Raw genomic sequence first — 20,002 nt, 5'->3', positions numbered from 1 at the left:
GGTAGTGCAACATCAATTGAAGATATGCTGATGTGTCTGGGTACTCTCGAGCCTCGGTGTGCTTTGAGAAAACCCTTTTAATTTAGTCACGTGCAACACATTCGGAAGGAAGCTACTTGACCTCAACATAATTCTGCACGTTCTCCACTAGGCATTCATATTGTTTATCCGGCAGGGAAAAGAATCAGCTGAAAGCCATTAAATCGGGCAAAAAAAACGAAGATTCGAGCTGCGCATCGTTAAGGCTTCATTGCAGAGCGTCGTTAAGGGAAGACATTGTAGAGGGAGGTGCTGGAAGGTGTTCGACTTTCGGTACAGAGCAACGAGAGACAATTTCACGGGTCTACGCGCTCGATGACCACCGGGAATGGGTGCGAAGGTGTTGCCGCATGACAACAGCTTGTTCGCACGGGGATTCTTGTTAATCGAGTAATACAAGTGTTGGCAGTGTGGTCGATAGTGTAATATCATATGGGAATTGCCCAAGTCTTGGCAATATCATATGACCAAAATTGCCTAAAATATACCACATTCGCAATACAATACGGAAATTTCTAAACTCTTGGCAATATCATACGGCCCTTTGTCACACTATCGACCACACTGAGTGTTGGACCACGGAGCAGCTGGCAATTAGGAAACATGGGATTGGGTACGAGGGCGTTAGCAGAGTGGCAGGGACGATGAAGACGCTACGTATTCATTAGTAAGAGCATCGCTGCCCGGTTGGGCGGAAGAAGTCTCCTTGGGAAGTTGTTGAATTTTCACTTCATGCAGAATGGCAATGCACAGCTCGATGCGATGGTATGAGTTGGCACGACGGAACGCGTCTGGATTCACAATTGAACGCGGAATGCAAGAGGCTAAGCAGCCGACGTGCCTTTTCATGTATCTAAGAAGCTTCACATTCAGAACCAATGCTGCTGTGCCCAGTTCGTAATTCCAACCAAACGCACCCACTGCAGTGCTATTTGTACGGCCATTCCATTTTCAGCTACAGGGATTTTAAGTGCCCGCAACCCCTAGGTTGCTAAACAATCCCGTGGCCTGGCGGGTCACGTTTATCTTGGACAATATCAAAGGCAGTTTGTGCAATAACACCATTATCAACTAGCCGTCGCACAAAATCTGTCGTCCACTCTTGGCATCTTCTGTTGGTTGTCTGAATGGATAGTCAGTGAGGCGCCACACTATCGTGCAAATTATGGATTCACTCACATCGTTTACAGGAGCCCTGAAGTTTTCGCTGATACGAGGTGGGGCCACCTGGGCTGCTTCGCGCTCCAGTTTATCTCTAGGTTTATTGTCTCTGCTTCGGTCGTTGCTCGTAGATTCGATTATATTGGCTGCAAAAACCTCTCCGATTGGGTACATTTCGTGCCGCTCTTGGGTCATGGTTGGAGAGTAGTTCCGCTTGAATTCGAGCATATAACCAGCCATAGGTGCGCCGACAGCGTGAATCAAAGTCCCCAGATCGGGATTGGCACCGGATGGGACAAAAATTGCAAAGTGCGCTCGCTGTTTGGAAGAATGCGATAGGAGATGAGTTGAAGGGTTCGAGTGGCCATTTTGGCGCTACTTGTGTGCCAAGGACACGATAATAATATAATGATTGATGATTTAGGGAAAGAGTAGAGTACAATTGATGATAGAAACGGCTAGAAAATCGAGACGACTTTGAAGAGCAAAGGGCATCTTAAGTACTCTGAGAGATTCTCGGTGCAGAAAAAAATCAAACAGCGATCTACGAGTTGGCATTACACCCATAAAAGCATTGAAAAAGGAATCCAACACAGCGCTTGCTGAGACGCCTGTGATACAATGTTAGATAATGTGCTCTCAAAGTTGCGCGGTGTAACTTGGATGATTGGTGTCGAGTTTACAACACAAAGTAAATTCAGGGCCTTCAGTAAATCCTCATTTAGCGCGGCCCGCATAACCGCCTGGCATGTAAGTGTGATGGGCGGGCTGTATAACTTGAGCCAATCATCTGTGCCGACCAGGCAAATTATAGCTGCAAGCGCTTTCGATAGCGGCCTGAACTCGTTCAATGTTATTCCCTGCTCCAGTTGAAGTGTCGTTCGTGCACAAAGTAGCGCGCGCTAGAGACGGTGCGATTGTGACGAATGAGCACTGATGAAAGCGCACGCTGAAACAACGCCATACACAAACCCTCGCACAGTGGCCGTGCATTTATAATCAGGCTACTTTACGCGCACAAAGCACAGACGGAGGCTAGCGTTAAATTAGGTATCCTTGTGCGACTGCTTTCGCTGCCTGCGCAGAGTCGACCCACTGTTGCCTTCTCCGTACTCGTCTTCTCTTTTCTCATTCGGTAAGACTTCTATCTGAGCTCTCCTCCCGGACAACCTGTTCGTTATAGTAGTTATTACCAAAAGCTCACAACAAGTTTCCAAAGCATTAATAATGCCAGCCAATCCTCAGATCCATGCCACAGGGCTACCGGATGGCAGAGAACTGAAAATGGACTTTCTCGAATCCTCTTTTTTCAAGAACAACGGACCTAACCGATGCTTGCCAATGCCGGCAGAGGTTCGAGCCTTGTCAGGCACAAACCAGGCGATGCCTCAACCACTTCCTGTGATATTTGAGCATATTAATCTCATTGTCAAGTTCGGTCCTCATGTTGCAATTGCTGAAGCGCAATGTCTTTGGGTGATTAAAAGAGTACTTTGTGACGAAGTTCCTGTGCCAGAGGTCTATGGCTGGCGGGTTGATGGGCGTGATGTGTTCATATATATGCAGTATGTACGAGGGGAGAGACTGAAAGATCGCTGGGATTCTCTGAGTATCGCCGATAAAACCTCTGTTTGCGATCAAATACGCGAGATTACGACATCTTTGCGGCAAGTCGAGCAAGACCCAAATGATTCGTTCATTGGTATGCTGCGAAATGGATAAGCAGTTGAGGATAATGACTAAATCTTCTTCAGGGTCTATCAATCGCCAACATCTCTTAGACATTGTGTTTGAAGGCCACCCTCCAGGCGGACCCTTCGCTACTGTCAAGCAGTTCAATGATTGGTTTTCTCGACTGCCTTGGCTTCGGTTTCCCAACTCGGAAGATATCCAGGATCCTTATAGAACGTTCTTGCCAGATACAGGAACTATCAAGCTAACCATGGGGACCTACACCAAGGCAACATTATCGTCTCTTCAGCAGGGCCGCCACGTGTACATGCGATCGTTGACTGGGCCCATTCTGGATGGTATCCTGATTATTGGGAATATTGCAAAGCAGCATATACTTGTTCGTTTGATGGAGAATGGCGTAATAGATGGATCCCAATATTTTTAGAACCACGGCCTGAGGTGCATGAGATCTTTGCAGAATATACACGGGCGCTGGGAGCTGTATGAAAATTATATCATATTCTGGTTATAAATATTGGTCAGGCATATGTGCAATGTGCAGATTTTGTACTGTGCTGGACGGCGGTCCATGTCTGGTCGCCGACGCTGGGGATGAGTCATATTCGAGCATCATTGGCTATCGAGTGTCGAGCCGAAGATTATCCGGCAAGGCACCTGCAGAGTTTAGGATTTTGAAAGGTAAGAGATCATGAACAGCCTGATATGACCAAGTGTTCGAAATTCCTAATGTCAACTTATGAGAAGCTTTGTATTCGATCTTCAGCGCGGCTACCCGATGCTCAGTCTCACCCTCACCACCGGCATTGTAAACGTACAGTTGGGTCAAATAAGTGTTCGTCGCTCCGAAGAACCACAACCATAAAATCAATCGTAAATAACTCAACCACAACGCTTTGGAATTGAATAAAAATTGAAATGTACTATAGCTAGAGTAATATAGATTAATATTTAATACTACCACCCTTTGCCTTAATGCATAATGCAATCCTTTTTGGCATTGAGTCAGCTAAGGTTTTGAGAAAACTAGCCTGTATACGTGACCACTCGTAGAGTACCGCCACCTCCATTTCTGCAATGTTCTTGATCCTATGCCGTCGAGTAGACACTTGTAGCTTTGCTTGCTGCCACACGTTTTCAATAGGGGCAAGGTCAGGGCTCTGTGGCGGCCATGGTAAACTCTGTACCATACAGAGCCTCTTGTAGTTTGCAGCAATAGGAGCAAAGTGGAATTTTGCTCCATCTTCTTGTATACGTACTTGTGGGCCGTACTTTGCAACCATCTTCTCGTAGAATGGGATAAAGTAGGGTTTGAGAACTAGTTCTGTGTATAGTTGCTGGTTCATCCGCTGCCCTTTAGGAAGCACAACCAACGGTCCAATCTCTGCTCCCATAAAGCAACCCCACACAGAAATTGAAGTACGGCCTGATTTGAAAGTAGGCTTTAGGTGTTTCTCCCAAAATTCTTCTCCTGGGCCTCGGGTAACCCAAAAGTTGCGACTATCATAGCCAACTTCAAATGTAGACTCATCAGACCATATAATAAGTCCAAAATCCACGTTTCTGTTTGCTTTACACCACTGTAGCCGGCCTTTCTTGTGAGCAGGCTTAAGGAACGGCTTCTTGCGTGGTTTTCTCCGTCCTTTGTTGTACTTTTTTAGAGCATTGCGTACTGTTGGTTTTGTGATCTGAGAGCCGCTCTTGCTCGGTGTGCAGAGCGCAATTAGTGGAGCTCTGCAATCTGTAACAGCAGCACGCACTAAGGCCCTCTCTGCTCGGATAGTAAGCTTCCTAGGGGCCCCCGAGCGTGCCTTGCTCTCAAACTTGACTTGCTGAGCTTGTAGGTCGGAAGCCTTTGCTCTGTGGATAATTGTAGTTACAGTAGTGCGGGGTAGGCGTTCTAGGCGGGAAATCTCAGTCACTGTCTTGCCAGCCTTGTACCAAGTCCAGCATGTTGCTCGCTTTGCAACAGAGGTCTCTCTACGAGTACTCTTCGGTAGGAGAGCCATAATAATTGATGACAGTATCTACAACTCACTATTTCTATCTATATTATCCTTTTGAAGAGGGAGTACCCCGCACTCGTTGCTTTTTTTCATGGCGTTTTGGTGGCTGAAAACGACGAACACTTATTTGACCCAACTGTACAACTGATCTGCTTGAGGACGGGAGGATTTCGTTACGGATTGCAATGACTTGGAGTAGTCAGTCCGTCCTTTTTTGCATGGGCTCGAATGCGTTCCGACCGTCGCAGGTTATCAGGGATGCTAAGAGATTGCATTTGCCTCTGTTGCTTGATCGGGACTGAGTGTGTTACTATGGTTTTCAAACTTGACTGCGCCTTTGAGACCAAAACGATGGCGTAATACAATGTCTTAGAAACCGCTCGATGATCTGGGCGGTGGAGTGAGGCGGAATCCGTCTCATCAAAAGGCAGAAACTTGGCTACAGTTGTCTGTCTCGCCTTCTATAGCGGACTTTAGAAAACGACAGACATATTCCTTCAACTAAACATCTATCTTACATTGGCAAGTGGCACCCTTACATACCCAATAGTTCTAGTCGCAAGGTCAAATACCCTCAAGGTCGCCGTGGCAATTGAGCGAGCGAGCAAAGTCGTGCACACTTCTCCCCACAACACCAGAAGCTACCAATATTATTGCATCTGCCAGGGAGAAGATCGTGGCTCTTCTCAATGTCGTGTTCTTCCGTACCCAATTTCCCTTCCGCACTTCTAGTGCTCTGCTGGATATCATTGTCATGTCGTTGTTCATTTCCGCAAGGGTCTGATCCATAAGATGAAACAAAATTTACGACTCCACCAATTCGTATCGTCATTAAGTATCAGGAACATCGTTTATCCTGCCAGCGCTGCGCCTGCTTGGGCCAACTACCAGCCTTGCTTAGCCTCACCTCTGGATAAATTCTCTTTTGCTCACCGAGGCTCATGGAGGTGCGAATGAGTATCCCTGTTAGGCTGCGCACTACTCGCTCAATACTTGGCTCACTCGCTCCAGTGAGTTACTCAGCTGGGTGAGTAGCTGAACCTTTTACTCGACTCGGTGAGTGAGGTCAATACTCAGTTACTCTGTAAAAACCCAGTGAGTACTCGGCTATCACGTGTAAGATTTATGCATCATGTGAACAGTCCCTCATACGATTAATACTGTTTTATGGTTAAGTTAAAGTATTACATCTATCAGCATCACTCTCGCCATCTCTAGTAAGCTGTGAGAACGAATCATGTATATTCCTCTATCTAAGTACCATGATTATCAGAAGATTATCAGAACGCTATTGTCACGGTTCACCAAGGCATAGGGCGCCAGTTGGGTATTATGAATTAAACTCAATCTAGAGAAGAAAGGAAAGAGAAGAGGAGCACTCGAGCAGTGGCTCGATCTATATACAGCTATGTTGTTGTGGAGTGAATTCTCTTTAGCGAGACCAGTTCTGAGAATTCACTCCACAACTGAAAACTTCGCTCCAACCCCGGAAAGCTCCCCACACCCCTGAACCCCCACTCGAGCTGCAAGGCGCACTTGATATCGTAACAGCTATTATCTATTATATATGCTTAAGAACATCTCTCCACCTTGCTTGATGAGGCCGGCCAGACCTACTAATACCTAAAGTATTTATGGGGTCTTGACGAGTAGCTTGAAAGATATCAAGTAAATCTCTTCCAGTCTTCCGAGCATGTTGGATAGGCATTGGTGGCGAGGACGGCATATCCTTATCTTCATCTTCATGAATAGTTGGAAGTATAGGCTCCTCATTATTACCATCTTCTCTTATATCTTCGTTATCTAGGATATCGTCATCTGGGATGTCATATAAGGTCTCGTTAAGACGGTCAGCCCTATCTCTTTCTTCACCTTGTTGGTAGCGCATTTGTCATTCTTCACTTGTGATAAGTCTTGCTGTTGCTGTGGCCGCTGAGGGTTAAACGGAGTATATTGTACCTTTGGATATGTCTCTCGGATATGTGTATTTGATCGTAGTTCTTCTTCATGCTGATATATTGTAACTCGATAGAATTGCACATCCGTTGTCATTGTTCCTCATACTCTTCTTCTACTTGCTCCTCAGTCATATCAACGACGTCCATCATATCTGCAAGCTTGTCACAATGACATTGACGATTCTTGTATTGTCGAGAGTAATATACAAGCATAATACTCTTAATCGTCTCAGGATTAAGTTGGCCACGTCGGTGGCCACACACATCCCTTGCGGCACTAAAGACTCGCTCAACTCCAGACTCAGCAGCAGGAATACAAAGTATATCACGAGCCATTGCTGATAGACCAGGAAATTGCTCTTCCTTTTGTTGCCAAAATAGCAATATCTTTGTGTACACATGTGCTATACAAGTTAGAATAAGATTACTAGAAGATTACCAGAAACTTACGAGCATCAAGATAGAGATCAGCCTCATTCACATATTCCTCTCTCTGGCCCTGAGTCCCATTTAATGTCTGACTTTGCTGCAATACTAAGGCTAATGGATCCATATCTGCATCTCGTAATCCTAATTGATTCGCAACTCGCACTGTAGAGTACTGCTCTTTATAAAGAGTCGTAAACTGTTGTTAAAACTCTGTCTCCCAATTTCGTATTGAAAAGTCAAGCTTGCAAACCTTTTTGTTAAAGTGTGAGAGCTTCACACTAGGATTTAAGATACTAGCAAATGCGAAGATAGATCCAGTATTTGTGTATAGCTTGTTATAATACTTCTTAATCTTCTTCTCTGCAGCATCGATTGCTAAAGTCATCTTTGCTACCCATGGATATGTCTTATGCTGTAGCCGGTGCCGAGTTCCTTCAAGCGTTGATAAGAGTTTTTGATATACTCTGAGTGTATAGCAGCCAGTAGGTCCAGCTGACAATCCAATGTTTGTTGTAAAGAAGTTGAATGGTCTTGTAAGATCAATGATGTATTCGATGTGCTTCCATTCTATCTCGCCAAGTCTAAACATATGAGCACCATGATCGCCTTGGTGTAATGGTGGGTGCACCAGATATGAGAATCTAGCCACCCAAGGAAGGGATGAATTTACTAAGACAACACACTGTCTTAGGAAACAGAGCCAAAGGGTTGTAGCTTAGACTATTCCACAACGCAGCAATCAGGTGTATGATGTGGTGAAGTGGTTTAGACAAGTTGCAACAAATGTTGAGTCTGAGAACTCAGGGGTAAGTCAGAGGTTAGCACCTCACTGACTTTTCAAAAACAGAGAATAACAAGATCAATGCTTGGAAGCTTGGAAAAGACGTAGAAGTATGTGCTAGTCGATTTAATGTATTGCCTGCTTGCCCTTTCTTAAGGAAAGGGCAATCCTATTTATGCCAAAGGAGTGTAGTTCTCTCATTTTCCATGACTTTCCATGACTAACCAGGCTTGGTAAATGTATTAGAAATCAAGTGCGACCCACAACTAGCTTGCTAATCATGTAGTGAACGTAAGAGAATCCCATAGAACCATCTCTTGGGTTCCTAGCCTATAGGAAGTGAAAAGGAGGTCCAAGGTCAGAGTACCTATAGACAAATTATGTCATAACTTAACCAATCTTGTGGGTAACTAAGGAGCGATGACGTGTAATGAATCATAGAGGGTTGTAGAAGCTTCTAGAGCTATCGTTCATGTTCCTAGGTCTCTAGTTGGTAGAGATATGCCATGTGGTAGTATTGGCCCACCCCCTTAAGGAGGAGATTTTCTTAATAACTTGTTCAATGAGTGTTCAAATGATATGCCATGATGTATGTAGCATAAACAGATGTAGTAGAAGAGTTTGCAGCAATCGTTGAGTAGTATTGCTTCTGTTGTTGGTGTGATAAGCCAAGATATGTATGGTGACTTGTAGGTTTGAGGAGGAGATTTCTAAGTTTGCTCTTGAGTTTGATAGCAAACTGAGTGCAACGAATGTCAGTATGACATAAATCCGATACCCTTGTCTTTTTGTAACTTTGCAAGGCCCTCCATCTGGTTCTCTTCTTCCCAGTTCATTAAGATCTCTTGATTTGTTGGCGTAATCCGGATTCGGCCAAGGAGAGCACTAAGGGCAAGTTGAATAACATGAGCTAGGCAGGGTATGTGTTGTACCTTTCCTCCAATAAAATGCTCATTGTCCGCAATACTATCAAGCATTATTTCCACATCTCTCATCATCGAAGTGTTGTTTGACGCATTATCAGTCGTAATGGATATAATTCGTCCTTCTAAATGCTGCCTTGTGATAACTTTTGTTCTTGTGGTTTTGTGGCACCTGAGAGATATCTCTGTTTTGAGGAGGGCGGAGCAGCTCTTCAAGGGATGGAAGAGAGCCATCTAACGAGTCGTTATCTTGAACATCCCCTGCTGACATTGCAGATGGCGATCTGCTGGGTTGTAGAGACAGTTGGTGTGTCATACTGACATTCGTTGCACTCAGTTTGCTATCAAACTCAAGAGCAAACTTAGAAATCTCCTCCTCAAACCTACAAGTCACCATACATATCTTGGCTTATCACACCAACAACAGAAGCAATACTACTCAACGATTGCTGCAAACTCTTCTACTACATCTGTTTATGCTACATACATCACGGCATATCATTTGGACACTCATTGAACAAGTTATTAAGAAAATCTCCTCCTTAAGGGGGTGGGCCAATACTACCACATGGCATATCTCTACCAACTAGAGGCCTAGGAACATGAACGATAGCTCTAGAAGCTTCTACAACCCTCTATGATTCATTACACATCATCGCTCCTTAGTTACCCACAAGATTGGTTAAGTTATGACATAATTTGTCTATAGGTACTCTGACCTTGGACCTCCTTTTCACTTCCTATAGGCTAGGAACCCAAGAGATGGTTCTATGGGATTCTCTTACGTTCACTACATGATTAGCAAGCTAGTTGTGGGTCGCACTTGATTTCTAATACATTTACCAAGCCTGGTTAGTCATGGAAAGTCATGGAAAATGAGAGAACTACACTCCTTTGGCATAAATAGGATTGCCCTTTCCTTAAGAAAGGGCAAGCAGGCAATACAGTAAATCGACTATCACATACTTCCACGTCTTTTACAAGCTTCCAAGCATTGATCTTGTTATTCTCTGTTTTTGAAAAGTCAGTGAGGTGCTAACCTCTGACTTACCCCTGAGTTCTCAAACTCAACATTTGTTGCAACTTGTCTAAACCACTTCACCACATCATACACCTGATTGCTGCGTTGTGGAATAGTCTAAGCTACAACCCTTTGGCTCTGTTTCCTAAGACAGTGTGTTGTCTTAGTAAATTCATCCCTTCCTTGGGTGGCTAGATTCTCATATCTGGTGCACCCACCATTACAATATTGAAGCAAGAGGGGGATTTACAACTGGAGAGCTTCTGCAAACAAAGGCAAGAGATATCTGGCGCCAGTTTCCACAACACTCTGGCAAGCCAGTCCCAGAGTTCAGCATTGGATGGCTTGAGGGATTTAAGAAGCGCTTTAAGATATCATTAAAAGTTTGACACGGAGAAGCCTTATCTATCCCAGCTTCTACAGAAGAGAAAATGAGAGCCTTACAAACTGTGGCAGGGGAATATCAAGAGGAGGATATCTACAACATGGATGAGAGTGGCCTTTATTGGAGGATGATGCTCTCTCGAGGCCTCTCATCACAACATCAAGCTGGTTTATAGAAAGACAAGTCTCGGATCTCTCTTGTCTTTTGTAGTCAATGCAACTGGCACAGATTGATTTCCAGTCTGGTTTATTGGCAAAGCTAAAACACCACGCGCTTTGAGATTTGTATCAGTTCATACAATGGGAGGGCAATGGCGGTGGAATAAAAAAGCTTGGATGAATACAACGATTATGACAGAGTGGCTTCAAGCTTTTTATCAGCATATTGGCACAACACGACAAGTTCTTCTTACAGTGGACAACTTCTCTGCCCATTATACTGCAATTGAGCTTTGTCCTCCTCCATCAAATATTTAAATATGTTGGCAACCTGCTAATAGTACAAGTCGCTACCAGCCTCTTGATCAAGGGATTATTTAGAATTGCAAAGCTTACTACCGGCGACATTGGCTACAATATATCTTACAATCCTTCGACTCAAATGTAGATCCTCTATCGTCAATGAATCTACACCTTGCAATCCGTTGGATCTTACGAAGCTGGAATAACGAAATTACAAATACTACAATTCTACAATTGCTTTCGCAAATCAACACTTGTCTCTTCGCCTATTTCACTTCCTACTCCAATTATGCCTCATGAAGTTACAGAGCTATATCAAAAGGTTATGGAAGCAGGAAATATACAAGACGCTATATCAGTTGCAAATTTTCTTAACCCTGTTGACGAAGATGATGATGGAGAGGATGAGCAGAATGTAGGAGAAGATGAGGTTTTACAAGAAGTGCTACGAGAGCATTTAGGTTTACCGACTACTCAAAGTAATGAAGAAGACAATAATCAGCTTCCACAGCCTATATACTCAATGGCTGATGCTAAACAAGCTCTTCATATATTAATTAGATTTGCTGAAAGCCAAGAACCTCTTTCTTCTGATTATTTACGGACACTAGAGCGGTTGGAATCAGCAGTTGAGGGCATTCAGCAGGCATCATTAGTTCAGGGGACATTAGATACGTAACACTGATTGGCTGTCGGAATATTACCTTCCGGAAATACTACTAGTATGGGCGTGGCGGTAAAATATCATACTACTTTGGTTACAGCGATATACTGGTTATAACGATAGTGAAATGGTGGACAGAATACATCGTTATAACAGGGGTTTGACTGTACAGATTATGTCAGAAGCGTCTTCGTATAGTAACACTGATTGGCTGTCGGAATATTACCTTCCGGAAATACTACTAGTATGGGCGTGGCGGTAAAATATCATACTACGAAGCCCTTTCCTAGCCACATTATTAGCTACATAAGACAGTGTGGGTCAGTCTAAGACCCTTTTATACGATTAATCCTCTCCAATGGTCCCGAAAAAAGGGCCGCCTCACCTAAGGCTTCTGGTGATTGTGAGCTGATGCTAAGATTTCAGGAACCCATACGGTGGTACACCGCCAAATGCTGGAGCTAAACCGCTCCGGTCGAGTCCCCGACTGTCACTGCCCCTCACCACAATTGATAAATCCTCCTTTATCCCCCCACCCTCTCTCCCTTTCTCCAACTTCTCCGCCATAACTCTACGCTCCCAACCTCAAATCTGTAAACTTTCAAGATATTATATTGCAACCATGTCTCAATTCCCTCCAGTCTACATTGTGTCTGCCGTCAGGACTCCCGTCGGATCATTCCTGGGGTAAGTTCTCAAGCTCCAATGTCAACCTTTTTCTGCCCGCGTGTGCATGAGGAATCTATATATAACTTCACATCGACAGATCTCTTTCGAGCTTGAGCGCAATTCAACTTGGCAGTCTTGCCATCAAGGGTACGCTACGAATGCAGTCTTTCCTTCCTATAATATTCCATGCTAATAGCAACTACAGCCGCTGTCGAGCGTGTCCCAGAAATCAAGCCAGAGGATGTCGAGGAGGTGTTCGTTGGAAATGTTCTGTCTGCAAACCTTGGTCAGAACCCAGCCAGGCAATGCGCCATTGGCGCCGGCCTCTCAGAGTCCACCGTTGCCACCACCGTCAACAAGGTATGTGCTTCAGGAACTAAGGCCATTATTCTCGGTGCGCAGACAATCATGACTGGAAACGCCGATATCGTTGTTGCAGGTGGTACCGAATCCATGTCAAACGCTCCTCACTACCTCCCAGTCCTCCGCAACGGTGCCAAGTACGGAAACCAGACCCTTGTCGACGGTGTCTTGAAGGATGGTCTGACCGATGCATACGGCAAGCAAGAGCACATGGGCATGCAAGGAGAGGAGTGTGCGCAAGACCACTCCATTACTCGCGAGCAGCAAGACGAGTACGCGATCAACTCTTATCAGAAGGCACAGAAGGCCACTGAGGGGGGACTCTTCAAGGCCGAGATCGTTCCGGTGGAGGTTAGTGGAGGCCGTGGGAAGCCAAACGTGGTTGTTGACAAGGATGACGAGGTCAAGAACCTCAACATCGAGAAGCTGAAGGCCATGCGCCCGGCTTTCCAGCCAAACGGCGGAACCATCACTGCCCCTAACGCGGCACCGATCAACGATGGTGCATCCGCACTTGTGCTTATGAGCGAGGCCAAGGTTAAGGAGCTGGGACTTAAGCCCCTGGCAAAGATTCTTGGCTGGGCCGACGCAGCGCAGAAGCCTAGCAAGTTCACCACTGCTCCAGCTCTCGCCATTCCAAAGGCCATCAAGCACGCTGGCATCGATGCATCCCAGGTTGACGCCTATGAGATCAACGAGGCCTTCTCGGTTGTCGCCCTTGCCAACATGAAGATTCTCGGACTCGACGCCGCCAAGGTTAACATCAATGGTGGATCCGTTGCCATTGGACACCCATTGGGATGCTCCGGAGCAAGAATCGTCACCACTCTCCTTCACGTCCTGAAGGAGCAGAAGGGCAAGATTGGCGTTGTTGGCATCTGCAATGGTGGTGGCGGAGCATCTGCCCTTGTCGTTGAGCTTGTTTAAATGGAGCTGATCAGACTCAAAAAGAGGTTGGCGACGCGCAAGGCATGTCAGGAGGTTGAGTATGTTTCAAAAGTAGCGCACAATTAGAAGCAGTATTCAAATTTAATGATTAATAAACACAACTCGACCAGGTTAACACCAAATAGAACCCGAAGGCCGCGTAATTGTGGCTATGCTGCTCAACATAATTCTGTTTCCAGGCAGTCAAAAAAGCCGCATTTGTGAATATGGTGCGATTATTCTGCTTGTGCTCTAGCATTGCAGTACCTGCAGCTCATTCGAAATGTCGGTGTGCTGTCAACGGCTCAACCGATTTTCTCCCACAATTCACCATGTCACTGCACTATACGTAAGAATTCAAAGCGAGTTGCAGGTGGGCGCGATGTCTTCCCATGGTATTCGTATGTTGTTGCCTATAAGCTTAACAGCCTTTACGCCTCCGCCCAATGCGTCACTGTCCAACCCCACCGTATGTGTAGGTCCAGTCTGAACCTTTTGACACCGCTCACGCCGCACCTCCGTAGCAAATTGCATATTATCCCAACATCCCTACTGCATGCTCATCCGCGGTCCTGGCGATCGCCGCCTATCCTCTCGAGTGCCTCCAACATAACAACCGAGTTGCCACGAATAACCTAAACACCGATCAGCTCCTGTCCGTGAATATTCTTGCCATGTAGATTGCGACATACCACCATACCTATTCTGACCTTCTCTCCACCATCCTTCTCCTCAACTGCGTCGTCGAGCACGATATTCAAGAACACCTAGACGCGAAGTATCAGCACAAGCGTTGGGCATGTGAAACCAGAGTGTATTAACTAACATCGTATCCGCGAAGAACTCCGATAACTTTTCGGCTTCCATTGAGCTGGACGAAGAGCCTCTTGTCGAGGTACTATATTCAGTTAGCCTAGTCCATCACTGTGATTCCCCGTAGCCATGGTCGCGTGTCACATGCGCCGCATGATAAACTCATTGCAGAGACGGGACTTGAAGAATAGGAGCGTACCTTCTTAAGCTCGGGCTGAGCTTGAGGCATTGTGAGAGGCGGGGTTGTGTATATGCTGCTGAACCTTGAGACGCGGCGGCACAAGAGCTGGGTTGTGGATTTAGAGTCTTCTAGGTCACGTGGCGATAAAGACGTGAGAGGTAGCCTTGGGAACGACCATTTTTATCAGCCTTGGACTTCCGTGTCTCAACAACGTGAACATTGCGCCCCCATAAATTGTAACTGTCGAGGGACACAGTTGGCGCTATAGAAACATTACTTTCGCCATGTCTTCCTTTGGTGGAAAGCGCAAGGCGCGCAAAATCCTGGTCAACGACGACGACGACCAGACAACAACATCACCAGCATCCGTTGAACCCAAGGCCACAGCTGAACGTACGCCCTTCCTGTCTTCTCCCTGCGTCCTCTTGCTGATCCAAATCACGTAGCTGACACCTTCTCCTAGAAAAACCAACTACAACCTCGCACGCCCGATCTAAACCTTTCAAGAAATCAGCCTTGCGCCACAGTATCGCCTTCGATGACGAACAGTCGCAAGACACCTCTGGCACCGATGGAGGCAGTGAACCCAAGCCAATCCGTGAGGTTGACTTTGGGCCAACACGACCAGGTGGCAAACGGGCAGGACAGACCAAGAAGAAGCCAGCGGCTTCGCGGCTGTCCTTTGGGCCTGGAGAAATAATATCCGGAGATGATGCTGCGGCATTGGAAGAAGATGAGACTTTTACGCCCAAGAAAGCGGCTCCGAGACGAGGCATCGAGGGGAATAATGTACGGCTGAGGTTACCGGCATACCAGCGGGGGCGTGAAGGAGAGGAGGAGGAGCGGCCGACTTATAGCAAAGATTACTTAGAGGAGCTGAAGATGAGCACGAAGAGCACGCCGAAGGACTTACAAAAGTTTCCCACCCAGGATGCTGAGGAAGAGGGGCTGGATGCGAGCGAGCTCGAGGGCGCGACGGTGGTAGAACCCAGTGGCGAGTTATTATCGCGTCGCGACAAGGATAAGGCGTATATCCCCACCGAAGCTGAGATCGCAGAGAAAAAGCAACGGAGAGCAAGGCTCGCGCAGGAGCAAGATTTCATATCTCTCGACGACGGAGGGGATAGGAGTCAAATAGGACAGATCTCGCTGCTACCAAGCCGAAAGAAGGAGACTCGGCTAGTTCGAGATGACGAGGACGTTATGGAGGGGTTTGAAGACTTCGTTGACGATGGCCGAATCTCCCTCGACAAGAAGGCGCAGCGCAAGGCGCAAAGGCAGCAGAAGAAAATAATTGCTCAGGCGATCCAGGAGGCGGAGGGTAGCTCGTCCGAAGAGTCTGACGACTCAGAGGCTGAACGGCGTGCAGAGTATGAAGCGGCGCAGACCCGTGCAGGGATGGATGGGCTGAAGAAACTCGACGCGACGCAGGCGGCGGCGATAGTTCCACCAAAGGTCACGCCCATACCAAGTCTATCAGAGTGCTTGGCGCGATTGCGGACATCGTTGAACGAAGCAGAACAGGAGTCCACGAAGCGCAGCTGGAGGATGGGCGAGCTGGTGAGAGAGAAGGCGGAGATTGTTGCGCGGGAGCAGGAAGTGCAGAGGTTGCTGCGAGAGGCGGGGGAGAGATATTCAGCGCTGAGGGGTGATTCGAATTTACCTCCCGTTGACACGGCGGATCCGATGGCGTTCCCGTTGGTTGGGGATGGGTTTAGGGAGGCGACGAGTAGGAATCGGGGGCTGGAGAGTTTTGGGAATACGCCAGTGGGGATTTCGGGGGTGGAGGATGCGGAACGAGGGATGAGTGACTGTAGCTCTCTTTCGAGGATACGTTAGTGTAAGAATACCCAAATTTATAACGTAACTCTCGAAACTTAATATAGGCATTGTTATATACGATTCTCTGCGTATATATTTTTCGTGATTCATATCAGTTAGCAATCGTCTATGAACATCTATGGACATCCACCCCAATATCGCATTCGGACCCCCAGACGCGATATCGACTTTATCTTCATAAGGGCTATTCCTCCTACTCCGTCACCCATATGCCATCTTCTCGGCGAATATTTGACCTGCCTCCCAGCACGATACCTTCCTCGGCTATAACAACTTAGTCCGTCTCCACTTGGGTCTGTCCTAGCTTTTGAAACGCCTTCACTATATCACCATCAACGTTGACCAACCAATCCCTCTGGAATGCCTCTTCACCACCAGCACTCTGCACCAACCCCCCCAATCTCTCCTTCGTGAACTGATGCGCGTGAATAGTATGCACAGGATCGTTTCTCTCCAAAACCTTTTTTCGACCATCCTGCATGCTGTCCCACTCCTTTGGCTCTTGTGGAGTCTCCTCCGACCATACGAGGGCCTCCCGACCCTCTCCCCAGCCATCGAGAAGTTCAGCTATCACGCTCGACCACATGGCGAAGTAATCCTGAAGCTTCTGCAGCACCAGCCCCGTCATCGGCGGTGGCAGCTCCAATAAACGTGTCAGCGCTAGACACGACAACTTCTGCCGGTGCGGATTCGCCATGCTATCAAAGTGCAAGAACCACTCCGTGCTCAACCACCCCCACACCGATTCTAGAGGCCCAACGCTCGAGATGGTGCCTATGAATGTCGCAGGGTCGGTAATCGCAAGCCTGGCGATGATGGTGAAGTAGTCCGTTTCAACAACGTCGCTGATTTTGGGGTAGCGGCGATTTGGGCCGGTGGTTTGGTGTGCTTCCCACGCCCCGTGGAGCCCGGTGAGGATTTTCTCCATGAAACCACTCTCGACGAGGTCTTTTGCCACGGCAACTACACCGTTGGTGCCACCTAAGATCTCGGCCCGGCGGATCATGTTTTCCACGATGCTGATCACCAAACCGACGAGATGGCGCTTCGGAATCTCGAGAGCATTGGTCATATAGCTGAGGACCCGAAGACGAGTGGTGTCAGCAAGCATGACCTCAGGCGCGAGGAGTACATATGATTCCAAGATTCCGAGTACCACGCTTAAACTGTCGCTGCCAATTTCCAAAAGAGGGAAAACGAAGTTGACAAGTGGTATCACTGGACCGGATTCTGCTGCTGGTGTCTGCTCCAGCATACTGGACCAGAGATCTAACGCCTCTTCAAGGAGGTACACTGCCATCTCCGAGCCATGTTCAACGGCTCGTTGAATCAGTGGTACGATAAGAGGGTGATAACGCACGGAGTGCATCTTCGTGGCCATGACGATATTTGTGAGAAGGGTAAGAATGGCCTGTTTCATGAGATGCTCTTCGCCCGATGCAGTCCAGAGATCGGGGAGTAGAGAGACAATTTCGTCGGCAAATGGCGTGGCTTGTAATTCGAGGCGTATGAAGATGACACGGATGGTCTCGAGGACAGCTAGTTGGGTCTCAGCATGGCTGAGCTCTCGGATAAGCCCCATGAGACGATGGAGGAACTCCTCCGCAAATGGCAGAAATGGCTCGGTTTCGAAGCTAAAATCATCCACTGCAGACTTAAGATGCCGTGCAGCAGTAACGCGGACGACCTGATCGTTGACAGAGTCTGCTGGGTTAAGTAGGTGCTTGAATATCTCGTAAACAAGAGGTCTGTTTGCTGTTGATATTTTGATCGTTACCCATTGTCCAATGAGTATTGCGATTCTTCGGCGCAAGACCTTGTATTCTGGGCTGGTTTTGTGAACATCATTGACTAGTGTCGAAGCCAAGAAGGAGTCAAAGTCGAAACTATCAGATAGAACCGGTGCCGCGATACCCATGGCCGTAAAAACAGAGTCCTTTGCAACAATATCCCCATTGTCCGTTCCTGTTACAGATTGGAAGAAGCTAAGTAACGGCTGCGCGAGGAGATGCTTGTAATTGATGACAAGGTCCATGAAGAGCTTTTCCGAGCATGGCCGGACTTCAAACTCCCAACCATCGCCACCTGCATCTTCTCGTATCTCCCACTCATATGGATCCTCGTTCCATGCTTCGAGGTCTGCTTGGCGGAAAATGAAGAACTTCGTGACGATAACACTTGCCATCTGAGAGACCAGTTCGTCTGTGAGAAGTTGGAATTTGATGACATCGATAAGTCCATTTTCTGCCTCTTTTATTTCGGCACTGCGATACACGAACGACAGTTTTGGCCTGAACACCATTTGCAGACATGATCGGAGTAATGATAGCCCCTTTAATGCCAGCTTCTCCAATACATGGCGGCCATCTTCGTCGTCAGCATCTGCATCCGTTTTTGAGGTAAATGTCGAAGAGCCATATGCCTCTCCATATTTCTCAATGAGACCCCAATATCCGCGAGCCAGCTCGACTGAATTTGGAAGGGCGGCAAATGAAGATGCGTGGGTTTTCGCCATTTCAAGGTGCAACTTAGACAACTGAAGTAAGTGCTTTTCCACCAGGTCCTTGGCAGGAGATGAGATCAACGGTGGCTCGTGGGAAATCATCCCGAATAATTGTCCTAACTGTAGTTGCGAGTGACCCCATAACTCTTGGACATCTTTATCATGGGCGGGATATTTGTAACCAGCTATCAACAGGCGCCGAAGAATCTTCAGCGCGAGAAGGCTGCTGTCCATCGCATCCATGGCACCACCTTCGTCGTCTCCGCCGGCGGTGAGAAAACCATACCACTGGTTAACTTTCTGCGTGTAAATATTGCTTAGAAAGAAAACAATCTCCGGCGTAACCGACTGCAGGGCCGTCTGCGACTTCCTTAAACGAGCGGAAGCCAACTCCTTCACGACCTGGAGAAGAATCAACAAGCCCCTCTGTAAACGAAGCTGGTCCGATTCGCTTGCAACCCGCATCAGTGCTATCAAAGATGTGAGGACGTCCGGCCAGTCATTGGGATACTCGATCCGCGCAATCTTGGATATCACAAGGGCATTCTGCAAGGCGAGCTGCACGTTTGCCTCTGCCATACCGCCCTCCAGCAGTTTCGATCTCATCTCCTCCTTTTCGGCCTTCTGTATGCATTTCGCTACGCCCTTCCTCCAATACTTGTCCATTCCATTTTTAAGTTGTATGACGGCCAAGTATCGTATATCTGTGGGCAGTGAAGTGTCCAAGAATGCTGACTGAGGTATGATTAGCCGCTGCGTCTACAGTATGGTACGAGGTTGTTGGTAAGTTTCATGTGGTGGTGTGCTTACCTGTAACAAAGAGTAATAACCTGGCTGGCCCTCCCATGTCTGCATTTGTTGTGTCCCCGATCTTATCAGGTTCTGCTGGTGAGAACTGGCTGACTTCAAGGCCATGAGCACCTCCTGTGGGGTTAGCGGGGCAGCCTCCCCAGGAAGCTCGATAGCTCCCTCCATGGCTGACGTAACAGCAGAAGAAATGGAGGAAACAAGGATGGATAAATAGAGAAATGAGGATGGCGCTATGAAGCAATATGTTATCCTTCTTGTTAAGTCACAGTGCTTCTCTCTGCGCTCAAATCCGTGACGGTTCCTGCCAGGAATTAAGCTTCTGGACCCTCCAAATTATGTTCCCCACCATCCACAATCAACAGCCTCGCGATAAA

The 20,002-nt window shown here is 47.2% G+C and overlaps 6 protein-coding genes across 6 annotated transcripts; 3 read left to right on the top strand and 3 right to left on the bottom strand.

Annotated features, from left to right (window-relative positions):
• Nucleotides 1–1,030: 1,030 nt before the first annotated feature.
• On the bottom strand, nucleotides 1,031–1,440 carry VC83_06375 (uncharacterized protein; the record flags this gene model as incomplete). The annotated part of the gene is made up of 2 exons (XM_024469976.1): nucleotides 1,031–1,162; nucleotides 1,219–1,440. 2 exons carry the CDS (start codon nucleotides 1,438–1,440, stop codon nucleotides 1,031–1,033), a joined length of 354 nt encoding a protein of 117 aa, XP_024323536.1.
• A 725-nt stretch (nucleotides 1,441–2,165) lies between these two features.
• Nucleotides 2,166–3,422, top strand: VC83_06374 (uncharacterized protein). The gene is made up of 2 exons (XM_024469975.1): nucleotides 2,166–2,902; nucleotides 2,955–3,422. Exons 1-2 carry the CDS (start codon nucleotides 2,428–2,430, stop codon nucleotides 3,317–3,319), a joined length of 840 nt encoding a protein of 279 aa, XP_024323537.1. The 5' UTR covers nucleotides 2,166–2,427; the 3' UTR covers nucleotides 3,320–3,422.
• Nucleotides 3,423–12,019: 8,597 nt separating this feature from the next.
• Nucleotides 12,020–13,598, top strand: ERG10 (erg10, acetyl-CoA C-acetyltransferase). Its single transcript, XM_024469974.1, has 3 exons — nucleotides 12,020–12,207; nucleotides 12,287–12,336; nucleotides 12,395–13,598. Exons 1-3 carry the CDS (start codon nucleotides 12,143–12,145, stop codon nucleotides 13,477–13,479), a joined length of 1,200 nt encoding a protein of 399 aa, XP_024323542.1. The 5' UTR covers nucleotides 12,020–12,142; the 3' UTR covers nucleotides 13,480–13,598.
• Nucleotides 13,599–14,550, bottom strand: SMG1 (Serine/threonine-protein kinase smg1). The gene is made up of 4 exons (XM_024469973.1): nucleotides 14,492–14,550; nucleotides 14,306–14,377; nucleotides 14,172–14,246; nucleotides 13,599–14,114 (listed from the first exon to the last, which is right to left on the bottom strand). Exons 1-4 carry the CDS (start codon nucleotides 14,519–14,521, stop codon nucleotides 14,040–14,042), a joined length of 252 nt encoding a protein of 83 aa, XP_024323543.1. The 5' UTR covers nucleotides 14,522–14,550; the 3' UTR covers nucleotides 13,599–14,039.
• Nucleotides 14,551–16,431, top strand: VC83_06371 (uncharacterized protein). Its single transcript, XM_024469972.1, has 2 exons — nucleotides 14,551–14,866; nucleotides 14,937–16,431. The coding sequence occupies exons 1-2, from the start codon at nucleotides 14,758–14,760 to the stop codon at nucleotides 16,310–16,312; spliced, it is 1,485 nt and encodes a 494-aa protein (XP_024323540.1). The 5' UTR covers nucleotides 14,551–14,757; the 3' UTR covers nucleotides 16,313–16,431.
• On the bottom strand, nucleotides 16,432–19,930 carry VC83_06370 (uncharacterized protein). Its single transcript, XM_024469971.1, has 2 exons — nucleotides 19,629–19,930; nucleotides 16,432–19,553 (listed from the first exon to the last, which is right to left on the bottom strand). The coding sequence occupies exons 1-2, from the start codon at nucleotides 19,791–19,793 to the stop codon at nucleotides 16,590–16,592; spliced, it is 3,129 nt and encodes a 1,042-aa protein (XP_024323541.1). The 5' UTR covers nucleotides 19,794–19,930; the 3' UTR covers nucleotides 16,432–16,589.
• Between the last annotated feature and the right edge of the window lie 72 nt (nucleotides 19,931–20,002).

The sequence above is a fragment of the Pseudogymnoascus destructans genome (genome assembly GCF_001641265.1).
Source record: "Pseudogymnoascus destructans isolate 20631-21 unplaced genomic scaffold scaffold_12, whole genome shotgun sequence".
Taxonomy (NCBI): domain Eukaryota; kingdom Fungi; phylum Ascomycota; class Leotiomycetes; order Thelebolales; family Thelebolaceae; genus Pseudogymnoascus; species Pseudogymnoascus destructans.
This window is presented reverse-complemented; position numbering and strand designations above follow the sequence as displayed.